At 39.7% G+C, this 20,006-nt stretch overlaps 1 protein-coding gene across 1 annotated transcript in view; it reads right to left on the reverse strand.

Moving 5' to 3' along the window:
- Positions 1–1,375: 1,375 nt before the first annotated feature.
- The window catches only part of Rab8b (RAB8B, member RAS oncogene family), a 71,233-nt gene continuing 52,602 nt past the window's right edge, over positions 1,376–20,006 (reverse strand). Inside the window, exons 2-8 of the mRNA XM_051197829.1 lie at positions 18,668–18,728; positions 15,349–15,409; positions 8,943–9,020; positions 7,811–7,900; positions 6,708–6,773; positions 4,063–4,113; positions 1,376–3,267 (exon numbers count right to left, since the gene is read on the reverse strand). Of these exons, the coding sequence (XP_051053786.1) occupies positions 3,175–3,267; positions 4,063–4,113; positions 6,708–6,773; positions 7,811–7,900; positions 8,943–9,020; positions 15,349–15,409; positions 18,668–18,728 (500 nt within the window). The 3' untranslated portion in view covers positions 1,376–3,174. The remainder of the gene's footprint in view (positions 3,268–4,062; positions 4,114–6,707; positions 6,774–7,810; positions 7,901–8,942; positions 9,021–15,348; positions 15,410–18,667; positions 18,729–20,006) is intronic.

A 20,006-nucleotide genomic window follows, 5' to 3' on the forward strand; every position in this document is an offset into this window, starting at 1 on the left:
CAGTTCAAAACAAGATAAAACAAAACATACTGTCTAAATTTCATTGAATGCTTAGAGGCTGGCTCACTGTTTTTCTACCATGTATTAGAATATTAGTTAGCTAAATGAGGTATAATTTAAAAAAAAAGTCTTTCAAAGTAAAGAGAAATTCAGGAAATTTATAACAAAGACTGCATAAAATGTCCACATGAACAGTAAGAAGCCCTGCAGCACCTGACTGATGCACAGGGAGACAACTCCCATCATCTGGAGTAAAAGAGGCTAGAATAGGTTCCCAGTGAAACATTCCACAACTGATTCACATGCTAGTTACAGCACACTTCACTGTCTGATACCTCCAGACTCAATTTCAAAATTTTGAGTCCAACTGTTGTCAAAAATTAGCACATTAATAATAAGGTGCAGCCACTGAACCACTAATACTGCTGCAAAAATCTCTATGTACCCTATCTTATCTGTGAGACCACAACCATGTTCATACACACACACACACACACACACACACACACACACACACACACACACACACACACCCTAGATTTCTTCAGTTTCAGCAGGGAACAGACAATTATCTGTCACTAAATTCAACTACAAATAGAAAAAATAATGCACCATATATACATTATTAAGCAAAGTAGACTATTTGTTGGGTTATTTTTGCCATGCAGAAAGTGAATTTCCTATGATCTGAGCTCAAATTATATACAATTTAGCAAAGCTAAATGTAAGAAAATAGCAAGGACAATTTATTTCTATATAACAGAGAATATAATCCCAGTTTGCTGCTACTTCAAAGAGCACTTTTAGACTCACCTAAACATTTACAGGCTCATTCAAAGAGAAGTTCATGGAGACTAGTTATTAACCCACAAAAGACACAAGAAGAGTGAGGAAATAAAAAAGAAAAGAAAGCATTCTGGGGAGGGAGGGAGGGAGGGAGGGAAGGAGAGAGAGAGAGAGAGAGAGGGAGGGAGGGAGGGAGAGAGAGAGAGAGGGAGGGAGGGAGGGAGGGAGGGAGGGAGGGAGGGAGGGAGGGAGGGAGGGAGGGAGGGAGGGAGGGAGGGAGGGAGGGAGGGAGGGAGGGAGGGGGAGGGAGGGAGGGAGGGAGGGAGGGAGAGAGAGAGAGAGAGAGAGAGAGAGAGAGAGAGAGAGAGAAGATGCTGACCACAGAACATGTCAGTTTTGGTTTGCAGACAACCCCTGAGATAGAAACCAAAGTGTTAAAACACCAAACAGTCAGAGGTAAATACTAACAATTACATTCGTATATGGTGTCAAAGCTCGTGCTTTTTGCAAAGTACTTTGTTACCATTGTAACTGCTTGAACTTTTTTTTTTCACAAAAGTAGTGATAAGACATCTCTAAGATAATACCGTTTCTTTTCAAAAATGTATTTAATTTGAAGATGTTAAACTTACAATCAATTCTCATTGAGACAACTACTTATACCTGGACAGTAATGTGTGACTTTAAGCTGGTAGGTAATTAGAGAAAAGGAAAAAAAAAAGGCTAAAGTTTGTCAACAGTACAGTCAGTGTATCCACCAAAAATAATTCTGGTATACTTGCAGCCACTGGAATGCTTTTGAGTTTTCCCACAGACAGGAAGCCCTGCTGGTCCACGCACAGAAGCAGAATCCCCTATGTAACCAACTATCTATTTTCATGTTCAGTTCTTAATGTATAGCACAAGAGCAGAAGGAGTAATTGCTACCAGTTCATTTCCCTTGTCAAGATTTCAGTGTTAGACACTGAAGACCAGAATAACAGCAGTGACATTGTGATCTGATTTGGCACATAAGTTAACACTAAATACTTCCCACTCACCCACCCCTAGTGTGATGGTTTGTTCACAAAAAGAAATATCAGAACCAGCGTTTGGTGAGAAAAGCAGCAAAGCTTTTGGTTGGCTTTGGCCTGTGTAGCCATACCACTTCTCTAACTACAAGCCTAAACGCAAAGGACTAGGTCCTATACATTCAGCAATGGCTGTTTGAGAGCCAAAACCTGGATCACATGTGCTCTAATAAAAAGACAAGATTTCTGGAGGATATTCTAGGTCTAATCACTTTTATGTATTTTTTTAATTCTAAATAGAACCAAAACTCATTATTTTTAGCATTATTAACAGCTTATACTCACATGTTTAATTTCTCTCCATATAGGTATGTTTTCTGAAAAATGAAATCTAAATGTAACCTTTGTTAACTCTCTCACAGACAGTATTATGGTTAAGAATTGGGTAATACAGGATAATGGGTGAAACTAAGAAAGAATATATTACATATTCTGGTGTAACAAGACCACAGTTGGATATGAAAATAAATCCCCAACGACCATTTCTCGCTTATGTGAAATCTCAGCTCATAAAGTTCACAGACAGACACAGCAGAGCTTGCATATATTATTGGTTTTAGATAAGTAAATAATGACAAGGTGGCAGGCAGGAAAAGGAACAGCAACTATGACCCTCAGAAACAATGAGACTGGAGTGGCTTTCTACATGCTGTTTCCAGAGAGAAGGCAGTGGCAGCCTACTTAAAAAGGCTACAGCTACTAAGGGATAAGCAGAGCTGATAACCACCTGAAAAGATGAAGATGAGGTGGCCTCTGGTGAACACATGGGCAATTTTATGAATTTTAAAAGTTTACCAGACTTTAATGATTTTTAAGAACACTGCAAAATCAAAGCCCTTCGGTAAATGCTACCAAAAAAACTTTTGGCCATATGACCCAGGCCAACCACCCTTTAACTTTAGATGAACCTCTGTTTAATGTTCTGTTGTCTTTAAACATCCCCAAATATATTAGTCTAGAACTTCATGCCACTAAAGTGCTGTTAGGAGTCTAAGATTATGCTGTACCAGAGAAAGGCTGACACTTGTGTGCAAAGAAAGATAGCAGCTTCCCAGGACAGGCAGTAAAACAAGGAACAACCAGTTAGGTCCTGCGTGTCTCCACATCACTGCTTCCATATTTGAAGAAAGGAGCCTGCTCTTTTGTTAGGCCATGAGGCTGGAATCCACTTGGCATTCTGTGTTGAGAGGTCTACAGTTCCATGGTGCTCTCCGCAGCAGCTGGGCGAGGTGACTCTGAGGCTGGGTAACCTGTGCTTTCTGAGAAGCAGGGAAGGGCCCTCTAGGTATACTGCAGTCTCTCAGAAAAGAACAGTTCATCAAAGCAATGAACAACGGAAGAAACTGGTCTTCTTGGACCGGTTTTCTGTTATTTTCACTGGCCCGCCTGCTCCTGATGAATTGCTGTCATTCTGAAAAACAGGATATGAAGTTGCTAAGGAAACCAAAATTCCATGGTTTGACCCCAATTACCTACAAAGTAAAAGCACACCTGGTGTGGAGAATGCACTCTAGTACACTCTCACCCATGCTCACTGCAAGGCTCTAGCACAGAAAGAGTTAAGTCTCAGCACCAACATCGTCTTCTTTGCAAGTGGTGGATTAAAAAGAATATTCTTAGGCTAGATAGCACTTCTGTTTTAACCATGTGTTAGGTAGGATGCTCCTATATCTAGTTTAAAGCAATTTCAGCCAAGGCCTGTAGGGTGTTAAGGATAATGACAGAAACAAGGCTAAGGCAGTAGACAATAAGGCTAGAGGCAAGAAGAATTAGTAACAGAAGGGAGATAGTTTTCATGAGGACCCACATTAAAATGAACTTTAGGGTGTCCTAAAGATTCATCACTGACAGTTCAAATTGAAGACAACTTCAGCAACACCAAGATCATCATTATATAGATATAAATATGTATTATATGAAAATTGAACTAGATAATTTTATGAAAAAAGCAATTTCTGCTATTACTATTTTCATTATTCTGATAAAAATTCAATTAACTACCACTTAAGGAGTCAGAAGAAAGAGCTGAGACAGCTGTAATGCAAAACAACCGTAAAGCAATAGAAATTAGAAACATGATACAATCATATAATAGCATCAGGAACAAATGAGTGTAATGTGAGTATATTATAATCATGCTGTCCATTCTGTTGAGTGTCAAACTAAAAGGCTGTAGCATGGAAATAAAAACGAAAGTGATACAAACCATTTTTCTGTTAAGTTTTGTCATTATATCCCGTGCAAGTGTAAAAAATGCCTAAAGGTAAAACAAACAAAATTACTGTTAAATAGTTATATTTCAAAACAGAAATATAGAATTTTTATTATTTATTTGTGACTACACCACTTCAGAGTTTCTAATTGTAAAAAATAATATAATTAAAATCTTAGCATAAAACAAAAATAGAAATTCTTTTCCCCAGTATATAAGACTTTAGACTCACAAAAATAGGATGATGGAATATTTTCTTTAAATCTTGCTAAATGTTATTAGCTGTAGTTTTCATTTGATAACTGTTTTGTTATATATTTTACTATGTTAAAGTTAAAGCCCTTCTTAAATAAAGACAGAAAAGAGGAGATGATGGGAGATGTCATTCTGTAAATATGTTTCGCTTATTGGTTAATGAATAAAGCACTGTTGACCTGTAGGAAAGCAAGGTAGGTGGGACTAGGAGAGGTGGAGGATTCTGGGAAACATAGTTGAGTTGAGACGTGATCTCAGGAAGAGAGGACGTGAGTTTGGCTTTCATGGTAAGATAAGACCATGTAGAAATGCATATATTAGTGATTATGGGTTAAGAATTAAGACAGAGCTAGCCAATAAGAAATGCTAGTAACTGGCCAACAGTTTCATAATTAAAAAAAAAAATCTTAGCATGAGCTGGGTAGTGGTGGTGCACATCTTTAATCCCAGCACTTGGGAGGCAGAGGCAAGCAGATCTCTGTGAATTCGAGGCCAGCCTGGTCTACAAAGTGAGTTCCAGGACAGCCAGAGCTACACAAAGAAACCCTGTCATGAAAAACAAAAACAAAAATTCAATTACATCATATTTTCCAATGTTGTCACATTGTCATTCATTCATCAGATATTTTATGCATGTAATGCCTATCACAAGTTCCTAATATGGCAACACAGTTATGAGTGGCTTCCTCAATACACTAAGAACAGGAGACAGGCTCTGTTTAAACCATCCTAATCCCCTAGGGAAAGGCTTCATCCTCTGGTCCAGATGATACTTGCCTTAGGGTTACCATCATTGTTATGAAACACTATGACCAAACCAACTTGGGGAGGAAAGGGTTATTTGGATCATTAAGCTTCTACATCACAGTTCATCATCAAAAATGTCAGGATAGGCATGTAAGCACAGCAGGAACCAGGAGATAGGACTTCAAGCAGAGGCCATGGAAGGTGCTGCTTACTGGCTTGGTTTACAAGGCTTGCACAACCTGCTTTCTTGTAAAACCCCAAACCACCAACCCAGGGATGACACCATTTACCATGAGCTCAGCTCTCCTCTATCAATCACTAAGAATTGAGAAAATGCCCTGCAGGCTTGCCTACAACCTGATCTTATGGAGGTGTTTTCTTAATTGAGGTCCCTTCCTCTCAGATGACTTTACACAGGCCTGTGGAAATCAGTTTAAAAGGAAACCCGAGAAACCCACTTCTCACACTGGCTCTTTAAAAAAATCTGTCAGCACTTTTGTTTCCACAGTGGTTTGAAATTAATTCTGTGGCCAAGATTGAGAAGTACCCCACAGGAGCTGGCATAAAACCCCCTCCCCCACTTTAGCAGAAGGATTCCTTTCATAGAAGGAAGCTTGCTATTCTTTTTTTTTCTTTTTCTTTTTCTTTTTTTTTTTTTTGGTTTTGTTTTTATCCATGCTTATGAAAATAAATCATTGGCAATTTCTTGTTTCTCAACAAAAGACTCAGTAGCTAACTTGAGAAATGAGTGCTGGTTATTATGAAGAATGAAAAGTTCTGACAAGTATCCATTGACTATTAAGGCCATTTAAGTTTTAGCCACTGTATAAGGAAGGAGTGAAGAATCTAAGACACTAAAGATTAGAGCTGCAAGGTTATTCAGCATAGGCACTAACTATTACACAGCAGTTAAACAGATCATCTAGAGTTTTCTAGAGCAGGTTTTGTTCACAAAGGGTATAAATACTGATGATATTTTCTGTTCATTTTTTAAAACTGATCATAAAATTACAATTTTTATTCTTTAAAGACCTTAGATATACTTTTTTAAATTGTTTATTATTTTATTTTCTTATTGTGTTTGTGTGTATGTGTATGTTTGCCACAGGGCAAGTGCAGTAGTCAGAGGACATGGATCTCAGAGCTCAAACTCAGGTCCCCTGCCTGGCAAACTCCTTCACTCACTGAACTGTCTTGCCAACCTCCTCAGATAATCTTGTCTTAATGGCTAACTTAATGGAAATGTATTAAAACTAACCTATGAAAAACACTGTCTTATATCTACGAAATGCCATAGCATTATAGTGTCATGCTTAATCTACTTTCAATGTGTACACAAAGGGAATCCATTCAAGAGACAATGGTTTAATTCAAGTGATTCAACTTGTCTGCTACAGGCTAATACAGTGTGATGACAAATAAGCAGAGGACACCGAGTCTGTGATTGCTAACTTCCTAAACTAACAGCTGCACTGAACTTAAACTGAACTTGTATCTCCTCTCTTCCAGGAATCTTAATTGAGCTGCATGCTAGAAATCCTCGAGCAGAGTCTATGTAAAAGCCCAAGGCATAGAAGTGCACGGGAGGTTTTCACTACGCTGAGCTGCTATGTAGCAAGTAACCATACATTTCTTACCTCCTCTACATTTGTACTGGATTTTGCACTCGTCTCCAAAAATTTAATTCCATAGTCAATTGCTAACTGAAAGATAAACAGAAAATCAAATTCAGTGAAAGTGCCCTGGACATACAAAGCACTCAGTAGATTGTACATTCTTCAAAGCCCCCAAGAGTCTATGCCAGAACTCCTATGGCTTTCAATTTTTGTTTGTTTTCTTGTATTGTGCTTTAACTTTACAATTTAACTTAGTTTAAAGATGACACAGCTTCTACTCAAAATGTCATGTTAGAAGTTTGTTCTGTTGTATTTGTGGGTCTCTAATAAACACACAAGAAAAACTATGAGATGGAGTCTCAGCCTTACCACCTGCCTGGGGTCATTTACTCCTTCAAGAATACAACTCTCCAAGTGTAACTAGCCTGACTTTCCCCTCTGAATGAACTACTTTGTGAAATAGAATGGCAAATTTGAACTCTTTTCACAGATCCATCTATTTTCAGGGTCCTAACCCACATAACACTACTCAAATTAAGTGAGGGTTTCCAAGGGCAAATTGGTAGTCAGACTGAAAAACAAAATGTATTTGCACCTATCACCTGAGAAAGTCTCTCAAGACTTGAGAAAATACCGTAAGTAAATGTGCACAAAAAATACCCATGGGCTGTACATCCAGGCACCTGTAAATGTCACCTCTATAGCCTGGCAGTCACCAGAAGCTTACTGCTCATGAGCTGAAGCTAAAGCTGTATGTACTAAACTCTTAAGAAAAACAAGCTGGGAAGTGATGATGGTTAAAATTTCACCTACCCTAGTATAGTTTTTCACAAACTGAGTTATTGTAACTTCAGAGCTGGGCTTTTCATACAAATCTGAAAGAGCCTGAACAAGAGCTGCTGGATCTTAAGAAAGGCCAGTCTGTATCTCCCAGCATTCTCTAGGGCTGAGTCATGACTGGATGGTATAAATGGGGTTGGATTTGAATACTAATTCCCACTATCCAAGTACAGACTACATCACACTGTTGCTTGATAGTTCTTAAAGGACTAAAACATTTTTAAAATGTAAATAAATACAAACAGGAGTAGATTCCATCCTTTATTCATCTGGTTCAAACTTACCTTCTCCCCTCTTTCTTTTGACACTTGTCTTTTGTCATTCATATCACATTTGTTACCCAGGATCATTCTTTCAACATCTGAAGAGGCATGCTGCAGGAGGAAAATAGTGTATTATAAAAATAGCCTGAGAAGAACCACAGAGCTTCTATGGGAAAACCCCAACCTGTTCAGCTTGTTCAGCAATAAGATGATCTTTCATTCAATACAAGCCTAATTCAGAGAAATGTTTAAAGATAGAAGGGGGAATTACTTCAGTTTAAAGTCTTCACAGAGCCTATGCAAACATTTTCTCTTAACTCATATGTAACAGCCAAACCTTCAAACAATTACTCTAGTCAAAAACATAATAAGCCTCCATGTGTGATTTATTTGGGAGCTGGGTAGTGGACCTTTCAAAAAACCAAGAGTGTGTGTGTGTGGGGGTGTGAGGAAACACACACACAACATGCTATGCTAATAAAGGTACTGCCATGTAGTAGATCGTAAATAAGTAATATGTGTTAACTTAAAATGTAAGAGCTAGTAAGTAATAAGCCTGAGACACTTGGCTGAGTCTCAGTCAGTTATTTCAGAAGCGGCTGCTGGGTATTTGGGAACAGACAATTGGGACAGGAAAACTCTGCCTACAGAAAGTAACCTAGGTTCTGAACTATTTAAAAAGACAAACTATGTGGGTTCATTCTAGTTGGTCTCTTTCTGAAATGTCACAGAGGTTTTAAAGAAAACAGTACCAACTGTCCTGAAACTAACCAAATTTCAAGTATCTACAGAGGAAAAAATGTTAGAAAGGCAAAAAAGTTGCAGAAGTATATTTGTGTTAGTGACACACAGCTGAGAATCAGGTATCTTAGCTGTGGTTCTACCCTCAAGGCTCTATGAATACTGGCAAGTTGCTTCTTTCTCACCTGTTTCCTTAGGCATAAAATGCTGTATCTAAGCTCTGACCTGTTACTATCTATATACAGCTGTTAACCTGGCACCATTGGGGATCTAATTTTTTTCCAGTGGGCAGGGTGGGCGTGTCCTGCCCATTCTGTTCCTCAGTAGCAGCCACTTGCAGGAGAAAGCAACAAGCCACCATATGTTTCTAGCAGGCTTCTGTCCAGCATTGCCACTCGCCTTCCAAATATACCTCTTCAATGTTTCTTATCCAATTCTTAATGTTGTCAAAGGATTTTTCATTGGTGATGTCATAGACCAGCATAATTCCCTATGGTAGGAAACAAAAGGTTTTATGTCATACTTCATATACTTAACAGCTCAAAATGCAGGACATGCCTACCTGCCTCTCTTCTGTCTTATTTTGGTCTTTAAAGAGGGATTCATAATAAACTTGAAAAATACAGAGGCAAAAACAAGTGAATGCTACTATTGTCTCACTGTCTAAATGAACTGTTATCATCTTCACTGTTAACATTAATGAATTAGTGATTGTGGTAAAGGTGAGCAGCTCTTTCTACCTGACCTCAGGTGATAAGGATCAGCCTCAACTGGAGCTTCAGGCCTGGTTAAGTTAGACAGGGACAGTGAATGCTCAGAGGAAGAGGGGCATTTCCAGGGCACACTTGCTTATTACAAACAGAAATGATTGTTCTTCTCATTCCTCTACTGAGACCGAGACCATACTGTTCTAAATACAGGCTTTCAATACAGGTTTACCTGTATTGAATACAGGCTTTCAACACAGGTTCACAATGTTATCATTTGTCCTAACATTACGAGAACATAATGCATCTATTACATGGGTTAGTTAAGGCATTGTCATCAAGTTTTTAAAGATTCCCCTGCCTGGTAAAAATCTAAAAGATTGAACTCCCAAATAATTCAAATAATATCGCTATGCTAATTGCCCAGACCACTGATCAGTACTATGAGAACTATATGAGCTGGTCATGGGTGCCCTTACAGAAAAGAGACTGGAAGAGGTTAACCATGAAAGCAGGAAGACAACTAAAGAGTGGGTCAGTAGCTCAAGGAAAAGCTAATTGAGGAGAATCTAGCACAAGAAGAGGAGGTCAGGCTCTGAAAATACTGAGTCATGGATCTCCAGGACCATTCTTCAGTACTGTGTATATTATGTGCTACACGCACTTAGTATCAGTCCATTCAACAATCTGGAGTGGGCTGGTAGTTCAGTGGTAGAGTGCTTGCCTAGCACGGGTAAGCACTGCAGGCTTGATGTCCAGCACTGTCAAGAGTAGATAGAGAGACAGAGATACTGATTCTATGGCTGACCATGCACATATTTGAAATCCTAACATTCAGGAGGCAGAGAAGAAAACTTCAGGCCAGCCTGGGATATGCAGTAAAACTTTATCTAAAATGCCCTCTCTCTCTCTCTCTCTCTCTCTCTCTCTCTCTCTCTCTCTCTCTCTCTCTCTCTCTCTCTCTCACACACACACACACACACACACACACAAACTAAAGAAAACCTTCAACTCCCAAGAATTTGATAAGTACCTACTATGTATCAAATACTCTACTTACACTAGGTACTCTGAGCAGTGATCAGGATAACCAAGGTCCCTTCTTTTCATGAATGGATAACAAAAATGGACCAATATACAATTAACTAGAATTCTATTAACTGCTACAAAGAAGCATGGGAGCTTTAAACTAAAACAACAGGAGCATAGTCTTATCTTGTGGAGTGGCCCAAGTGGAAAGAACTGTTTCTCTGATAAAATGAGTAAGACCAAGGCATGAAGACCAAATAGAGTGAACTTGGCAAAGGGCTGGGACCAATGAAGAGGGAAGTCCATGGTGCCAGACACAAAGCCGCAGCAACAACAAAAAATCAATAGCATTTTGTCACTGAAGGTCCAGGGTACACTCCACTGACTCAAAGAAAGCTTAGCAAGATGCACAAATTTATTGGGTTCAAGAAGGAAGACAAGGCAAAATGTCCTTTAGGGAATACTGTCTAGATACCAGCCATTAGGTATCTCCTATAGTCACCACACATTGTTGGAAGCAAAACAGAAGATTGTGAGTCCCTCCCAAATCTTCTGTTCTCCCTGTACTATCACATGGTGAAGGGCAATAAAACCCCAGCAGCCATGTAAACACCTGGGTGTTTCCCTCAAAGCCAGTCTCTAGGTTCTGGAGATCCCATGATTCAGTATTTTCAGCGCCTGACCTCCTCTACTCATGTACTGGATTATTAGATTCTCCTCAGTTATCCTCTTTTGGAGCTGCTAACCCACTCTTTAGTTGCCTTCCTGTTTTCACTCTGACTTCTTCTAGTCTCTCTCTTGGAAAGACATCCATGATCAACAACACTCAAATATCTGCAGTATTCTCCATTGTTCTCAGAATTAAACTCCACAGCAAAGCCCTTCACAGGCTAGCTTCCAACTTTGTTGGTAAATATAAATGTAAACATATAAAATTATATAAAATATATTAGACAAAAAAGCCAGGAAATAAAAAATATTAAGAGTTCTCTGGCCGGGTGGTAGTGGCACATGTCTTTAATCCCAGCACTTGGGAGGCAGAGACAGATCTCTGTGAGTTAAGGCCAGCCTGGTCTACAGAGCGGGTTCCAGGACAGCAGGGTTCCAGGACAGCTAGGGCTGTTATACAGAGAAACCCTGTTTCGAATAACAAACAAACAAACAAACAAAGCAAAAAGTCTCCTAGGGAGGTAAGATTTGGGATGATTTCTTGGAATTCTTAAAGCTTTTTTTTTTTTTTTAAATACTACTTAGATTCACTGTTAACAGCAAGGGAGAACTATTGTTTTTGCTTATTTGAAACAATCTCACTATATAGCCTTGGTTGACCAAGAACTTACTATATACGCCAGGCTAGTGTTGAACTCATAGAGAAGATCTGCCTGACTCTGCCTTCCTGAGTGCTCAGAGAAAAGGCAGGCATTTTTAAATGACAAGCAATACTCTCCTCTACCCCACTCCTCCTTGCCTCAGTGTACATTTCACTTCAGCTATACACTTTGTAAAAGATTTTTAAAACATAAAAGTGAAAATGTATACTTTTAAGATGAAAAAGTATTTAAAAGTTTTATGCTACCGACAGATCACCACAATTAAAAAAAAAAACAAAAAAACAAAAAACAAACAAACAAAAAAAGTAACAATAATTACTGATGCAGAGTACTTAGCTATCTACAGCTAAAACTAACCAGGTAACTACAATAGCACTATTATCCTTTGGGCTAAATGATGAAGCTATATCACTCATGTGCCCTGTCTATCTCAAATGTCCCTTCCTTTGGTCAGCACAGAAACTGAAGAGTGTGGTGTGAGGGGTAGAAGCTCTTAAGCCAGGTGCTTCTAGCTTAGACACTACCATGTATTTAACAGGGAGACCCTGGAAGACAGTATTTTAGTTTTCTTGGTCTCCAATGTGAGATTCTTCTGAGGATGTCCTGAGATGTTATTTGTAAACTACTTAACCCAGAATTCAGGACATAACTTGGCCTCAGCAAACAGTATTACTAACTTACCTCTTTGATTACAACAGCCAAAGCCATTACACTATTTCCTATGGTTATAAGGTAACTGATATTAATTTGGACCTGGTAGAAATATACATTAAGTATACCAGGTAAACTTTGTAAATCTAAGTTGCCTAAGAATTCAGAAGAAGTTGCTGGTCTATGAGAAATAACAATAATGTAGGATATGGCCTTTGTTCCCCTTACAGCTTAATTGTCCCAAGGTTTATTGTGAAGCCTATAAGGTTGCTGACATGTTTAAAACAAAACTAAGAAATCTATATAGTGGCATACTCCAGAAGCATGTTGCATGCCTGATCCATCCAACCAACCAAAGCTTGCCATGACCACCACCTGCTGGGTGGTACTCCATGCAAATACACCAGCCCTATAAACACCCTGAGAGATAACTTCAACAGAACAGCATTTTCTGGACAATCTTCCACTGATTCACACTGTCAGCAAGTATTTACTGAGCATCTACTGTGTCAAGAAGCAGCACTGTACACAGCAAAAAAAAAAAAAAAAAAAAAAAAAAAAAAGAGAGAGAGAGAGAGAGAGAGAAATAAAGCAAAATCCCTACCTTCAGAATGGAAAAGCCAGTACTATCCAGAACAGCAATAATCCGTAATTATATGAAATAATAGGAAGGAAGATGAGGCAGTAGAAACACGAGAAAGCCAGATGACCCTTGAATCTAAATTAAGTAATACATCTCACTGGCCTCTTTCTTTACACCATGAACTACAGCTACATATCCAAGTGAGACATCTCTACATAAGGTAGTGTTCCTGCCTTCTCAAGGGAAATGGTGAGACCACCTAGTCCCACAATGTAAAAAACTGACCAGCACAAACACCAGTGTGTCTAAGATGGTTCTAATCAAGTTACCTGTGAACTATACAAAACGTTCCCTGTTAAAATGTTTCTTTTTATCTTCTCTGGAAGAAACAAACATCAACAAATGTATCCCTGGCACACAAAGACAGTCCCTTCCCTCTGATTCCAATCTAAGCAAAATAGAAGAGCAGCAATCACTCTCTATGTGATAATAAAAACTCTTTACAATCTTAAAGGTTCAGCTAGTTTTTGTTTTGTTTTGGTCAACTTGACACATGCTAGAGTTATCTGAGAGAATTTTAATTGAGAAAATTTTAATTTTCATTTTAATTGAGAAAATGTTTCCATATGATCAGCCTATGGGGAAAGCCGATGGAGTAGTTTCTTATTGATGACTGATATGGGAAGTTCAATCCACTGGGTGGTCCTGAGCTGAATAAGAAAGCAAACTGAGTAAGCCATAAGGAACAAGCCAGTAACCAGCACTTCTCCATGGCCTCAGCATCAGTTCCTGCCTTTAGGTTCCTGCCTTGAATTTCTGCTCCAGCTTTCCCAGATGATAGAACTACAAGTTTAAGATGAAGTAAACCCCTTTTTCCAAGGTGATTTTGGTCACAGTGTTTTTATCATAACAACAGAAACCCTAACTAAGACAATATCACAGGGTCAAGTGTGGAGAACACATTAAATGGCTAGTGGTATGCTACAGCATTAAAAGGAACCTTCAATCTTATGGTAGAGATGAGTTATACTCAAATAATGGTGGACAAAGGGAAATAGAGAAAGAAGGGGTAACAGTATTGTAGTGGAAGGACCTGGGGATCCAGATCACCCCTTCTGTTCTGTTACCTTCTGTCATTCCCAGTAGGACAGGAATCTCAATAGCTATGCCCTACAACCTACCAGGTGGGCTCCATGAGTTTAATGGCTTAACTTTCAAAGACTATCTGAACATACCACAAAAATCCAAAGCTCAAACTTGGGCTTGGCTTATGTCTACTTAATTTATTTGATTTTTGGTGCTAGAGAGTTATCATCGGGCATGTTAAACCCATGTTCTACCAGCAAGCTACATCCCCAGACTCCTGCCTAAAAGCTAGTGATGAAGCTCTATCCTGGGCCTGACATCCCAGACACAGATAGCCCACAGATCTATTATTCCAAGTGCCTATCGACCATTGTATTACCAACACCACACAGGACCTGCCCAGAGTCAACAGGCATTATAAGTACATTAAAGAGAGAAGCATGTGAAGGCTGAAAACAACCAGGTGATGGAGCTATGACAATAAGGACATGACCAGGATTAGCCAAGAAGGTCCTGGCAGCCAAGGTCTTCTAGAGTTATGAATCATTCAGCCACTTCCTAGCCAGGCAAGAAGTCATAAGCAAGGCCAGATTGCAAGGGTGGAGAGAGATAAAGGGTGCTATGCTACAGAGCTGAGGGATAAAAGAGTAAAACAAAGGAACTCTTAGTCACAGGGTTTGTGGGTTACTAAGACTGCCATCAAGTATTAATAAAAGGAAAAATAACAAAACTGTAATAATACCTCAGCAGAATGTAGAGGAGTTCTAGAAAATCTAAGAGCTAATGGTTCTTAGACTAATAACAAAACATAGAGCCTAAAAATCAAATACAATTTTTAAAACCCTTAAAATCTCTTGTTTTCAGATTTAAAATTTTATTTTCCTTCACTTTACTATGTAGGGAGGAGGGGAAGCCCATAGTGAATGGAGTCCTGACTGAATGGTGAATATTGATAAGGACTCAATATCTTGGACACATGGGAATTAGCAAAGGCTACCCTGGGCCAGGCTCAAAGAACTGGCAAAGCCTTCCTCTGGTCTGTGTGTGAATGTTGACAGAGTACAAGAAGCATCTATGGAGGCTGCAGTTTCTTCCTCCTGGATGTCTAGTGCCTGAACTGCTCCCCAAATGAGACTTTCTATGGAGACAAACTAGCCCCTCTTCCTCTTCTGTATGCCATCAACACTCTGAGATGTTGTGTGGACATGCTGCACCATCAAAGAACACACAGGCCACTAGATACCAGCTTTTCTGTTTGTGTGTCTATGTATCTGTCCTTTCCTCATTCCCTCATTTGCTCCAGTCAGGTTTCCAGGATCAAGCTGGTCTTGCCACAGGCAGTAGTTCTAGACTCTAGCTAACTACATATAGGCAACAAATACCCCTATTTTATTTTCACTTGAAGGGTTAGAAACCCAGAAACACACTCACCATGGCTCCTCTATAGTATGCTGTCGTAATTGTTCGGAATCTTTCCTGGCCTGCTGTGTCCCTAAAATTTGAAACAAAGAAAGGAACGAGTGATTTTAAAAGTTACCAGCAACACAGGGGAGGACCCCAGGTTATAGGATAAAATCTGATCTGCTGTCAGTCAGTGCAGTATGGCAAGGAAAAGAGCAATGAGCACACAGACAGAACATTGTGCCTGCAGAGCTGGAGGCAGCGGTGGCCACAGGCATCTGTCAGAACTTACAATGACTTGGGTGAAAAACCAGGACTTGGTAAAAGCAGCAACAGGAAAATAAATGCGCAGGTCCTGCTAGGAACTGGCATGTGGGAGGAAACAGAGAATAGTTCTAAATTCTTGGGCTCCCAGAGGCAGTGACAGTCCTTTCTCTAAGTGCTATATGATTAAGGCATTTGCTTTCTTGACTGTATGATGTGTAATTTCTGTACAAAGCAAACTGCTGAACCGGACTTACTACTGTGTACATTGTGCTCAGCAGAGCAGAACAAAACATGTCTCTTCCAGGGCTCTTTAAGAGTAGAGCCTGCAGTTAATTACACATGGACCAGGAGTCCAGCATCATTCTCCAAGTTCCCAAAGACTAAATATGAACATCTCAAAGTGACACAATCTTTCACCTAGTCTTCCTTTTGAGCTGATCGCATACCACTAAAATATATATTACAGGGTGGGAGTGTAGCTTAACAGGGTCCCAGGTTCAATCTCTTGCAGAAAATCAGGGCTGTGTGAGGGGAATACACAAGACACACATATACATTCTCTCTCTCTCTCTCTCTCTCCAAGAAATATGAACATTTCTAATTACATTTATAGTCTAAATCCTACAAAAAAAAAAGCCAAATTTTCTTGATATTTGGGGGGAAAATCACTATTTTTAAATTTGCCATTTATAGCCAGAACTAGTTGTTGCTTCCCGTGATACTAAAACAATCTAATTTATACAATTTAATTGCAAAGAAAAGAGAGAAGTATTTGTGAAACTATATTGAAAATCTAATACACACAAAACCCTACTAAGGGATGAAGGTTCAAAAGAAATAGTCAATTAAAGCAGTAAATATCTTAATATTTATATCTACTTTACAAAATACTTCCATAAAGTGCTCATGTGATGCCCACCACAGCCCAGCATGAGATGGGGTGATACTATCATCTTTACTTTGCAAAAGATACATTGGGCTTAGGAGCGCTATGGTCCCATCTCTGCCACTCAACAGCTCAGACTTGAAGGAGACTCAAGCATTGTAGGTCTCAGCTGCTGAGCAACCCTATATCTTGTAACTCTCTTCCTCACCAGCATTAGAGATATGAGGAACTTATTCTGTGCTTAGTAAACAAGGAGGAACACAGAAGCCTAGTACCTTTGAGTGGATTAATCGCATCTCCTTGACTCAAATACACTAGTGATTTGGAACTAGTGTGAGCACATGCACACGCCCCCACACACACACAATTTTTAAGGGTAAAAGTGTTTCTCCAAGTTCTGTGATGGAACAAGAGGTATATGTGTGTTGAAGTAATAGGTGTGAGTGGGATCTGCAGTATGTGGGATTGTGCCCTCAAACTATGATATCTAAGGCTATCTCTAGGTGCCAGAATTGAATTAAGTTAAATAACACCCATGTGGTATCCTTTGGAGAACTGCTTGGGGGTGTGTGTGGAAGTGTCTTGTCAGTGAACTTATAACAGTGGCCACACCCCTTTGGGTGTGGCCTCAAGCAGATGGAAGCAGAAAGAGAGGAGCTTGAGGTGTGGCTTTCCTGTGCATGCTCTTTCTGGTGGGTCAGCGGATCTGGTAGGAAGCACAGGGAAATGCTCCTGCAGTTCTTTGTAATTTTCTGTGTAATTGTTCCCCAGTAAACACCCACTTATCATTTATCTTGGATTTAGTGATATCATTACATCATTGCCTTCAATTAATGTCCCACATTGGGTGCCATTTTGTTATGAGCACTCTTTCCCTCCAGTCTGGTCTTACAGCCACCTTGCCTCAAATGAACACACAGATGCTATATTGATTATGAAACTGTTGGCAGCTGATTAGGGCTTCTTATTGGCTAGCCCTGTCTTAATTATTAACCCATTTCTATCAATCTATATAGTGCCATGAGGCTGTGTATTACTTGGTAATGCCCAGCATGGTATTAATCCTCCAGTAGCATCTGTGACTCTCTCTGGTGGGCTCACTCTGCCTACTTTTCCCAGAATCCTCTTCCTTTCCCAGGCTGCCTATCTTCCTGCCTGGCCATTCAGTGTTTTATTCATCAACCAATAAGAGAAACACATACAGAAGGACAACCCCATTGTGTGTGGAGGTGAACCCCATATACATTTGGTTTAAAAGAGTTTTAAAAATCTAATTTTTTTTTAAATTCACAGTAGCCTAAATCAAGACAAGGCATTACTAATTTTCTTCCCAGTTCCTCAGTTAAATAGACTCTACTTAATGAATTATAAACTATCAGGGCTATAGAGGACCTCTACTCTTATCAATCTAACTCATTTACAGGCAAGAAAAAGCAGGGCCTGAGAAGGCACAATGGTTTGAAGAAGTTTCCCAATGGCTACATCTTAATGGCTTAGTCTGTGGGGTGGTGGTGGTACTAGGGGGTGTGGAATCTTTAAGGGACTGGGCTTATTAGTAAGTCCTTAGGTCACCAGGAGCACTTTCTTCAAGTGGATTGTAGGGCCCAATGGTTCCACAATGGTTCCATCTAGTCTAGGACTAACTGGACCAAAGCAAACCATTTCTCTTTATAAATCCAGTGTTTCAATTATTCTGTTTTTTTGTTTGTTTGGTTGGTTGGTTTTGTTTTTTGTTTGTTTTTTGAGACAGAGTTTCTCCATGTAGCCCTGGCTGTCCTGAAACTCATTTTGTAGACCAGGCTGCCCTTGAACTTGAACTCACCCTCTTGAGTGCTGGACAGAAGGCAAGAAATTTCCCTGAAGACCTCAGTTTACAATACTGTGACTAGACATTCATGGTCTGTGACACTCAGCTATTTTGCTGCAACTACAATGCAGCAGTATTCTATGCTTTTGAGAATTTGTTTCTTCTTGTACAGAGCTTTGGAAGAATGGGCTCTGGACCTCTTCTGGATCAGTTTCTGCTTCTCACCTCCCACTCTGCCTAAGAAGATGTGCAGTGCTTATTCTCTTTCATTTTGACAAGAAAGGTCTGAGGAATGGCTCCATGTTTCTAACACCTTGATTCACATTTTAACCCCACTTTCAATTCCAAATTCAAATTGGAACTCCATGTTTCTTCATTTTTTAACTTACCATATCTGAAGTTTAATTTTCTTTCCATCGAGTTCTATCGTTCTGATTTTAAAATCAATTCCTGCCAGAAAACAAAGAAGGATATGCTAAGTTCCTCAGATTCAATCCAAGTCTTATTAGGGAGGGAACAAAGATTTGTATTGAGGGAAAAAAAAAAAAAAAAAAAAAAAAGCTCTCCAACGCACTGGAAAATGTGAGCACACAGAGGGTGTGAATGGCATGTTTCCTCTGAATACAGGCTGGAGAAAGGAATGCTAATCACTCTGTAAAGCATTCCCACCATGTGAAATGCAGGATTACAGGCCTCATTATTTGGGCACAAATGGCCCACATCCTGTAAAGTTACATAATTCAAAAGGACTGAGAACATATTTTCTCCTTCCTGAAATACATATACACAATACTCTCAGTCCTTGTGTCCCAAGCTTTCCCTACAGAAGGACATGGAGCCTCTTTAATATAGTTTTCTTCCCCTCTCTTCATTTGTTTAGTCAGAACCTGCAAACTTAAGAAAAAAGAAATTGAGACTCTGCACATTTGATGGCAAGGGAGGGAAGGCTTATTTTATTTTATACAATTAGTAGGGGCTTCGTGTACATCTTAATAAATGTCCCAAGGGTTACTGCCTAGAACTGGAATAGCCAGCATGGTTTTTTAGTTCTGGCCATATTTCAGAATTCCAGAGAGAACAAAGAACTCACTTAACTAGGCCTGCCCCCTCCCAAACTTCTGATACCCATTTAGCCAGTCACAAGCCAGTATCAATATGTAGCTGAGTATGACCCTGAATTGATCTTTCTGCTTCTCTTCCTTCTAAGAGGTGGAACTGCCCATATGCACACCATTCCACTGCACCAGCTTAGGAGGTGGTGCTGGGGAACTTAGGGCTTTCTACATGCTGGGCAAGCACTCTCCTAACTGAGCTATAGCTCCAACCCCAGGAACAAGGGCTTCTGTGGGGATCAGCTGGGCAGCAATCTGCTAAATCCCCCTCATATGCCACTCAGCTGTACTTAGTTTTTTCCCACTCTTTCACCTTTTGAAACACTGAACTCAGTCTCCAATACTCTTCAAAAACACATATAAACTGGGTGTCCTATAAATGGGCTTGAACAGTAACTGCAGCATTTGGAGTGTGGAGGGGTATCATGCAGCCCTGTGTAATATTTCTTTACAGGGAGGTGGAAAGCACCCAAAAAGATTGCTTCCCAGCTCCAGCTTTTGGTAATGCATATGCATAAACCAACTGGATTTCACCCTCTCCTCCGGGTGGTACTTTTCCACAAGGAGCCTTTGTAGCTTTCTCCATGTGGAGACAGAAATGCCACCCAAGCTGTCT

Source organism: Phodopus roborovskii, unplaced genomic scaffold, assembly GCF_943737965.1.
Source record: "Phodopus roborovskii unplaced genomic scaffold, PHOROB, whole genome shotgun sequence".
Taxonomy (NCBI): Eukaryota; Metazoa; Chordata; class Mammalia; order Rodentia; family Cricetidae; genus Phodopus; species Phodopus roborovskii.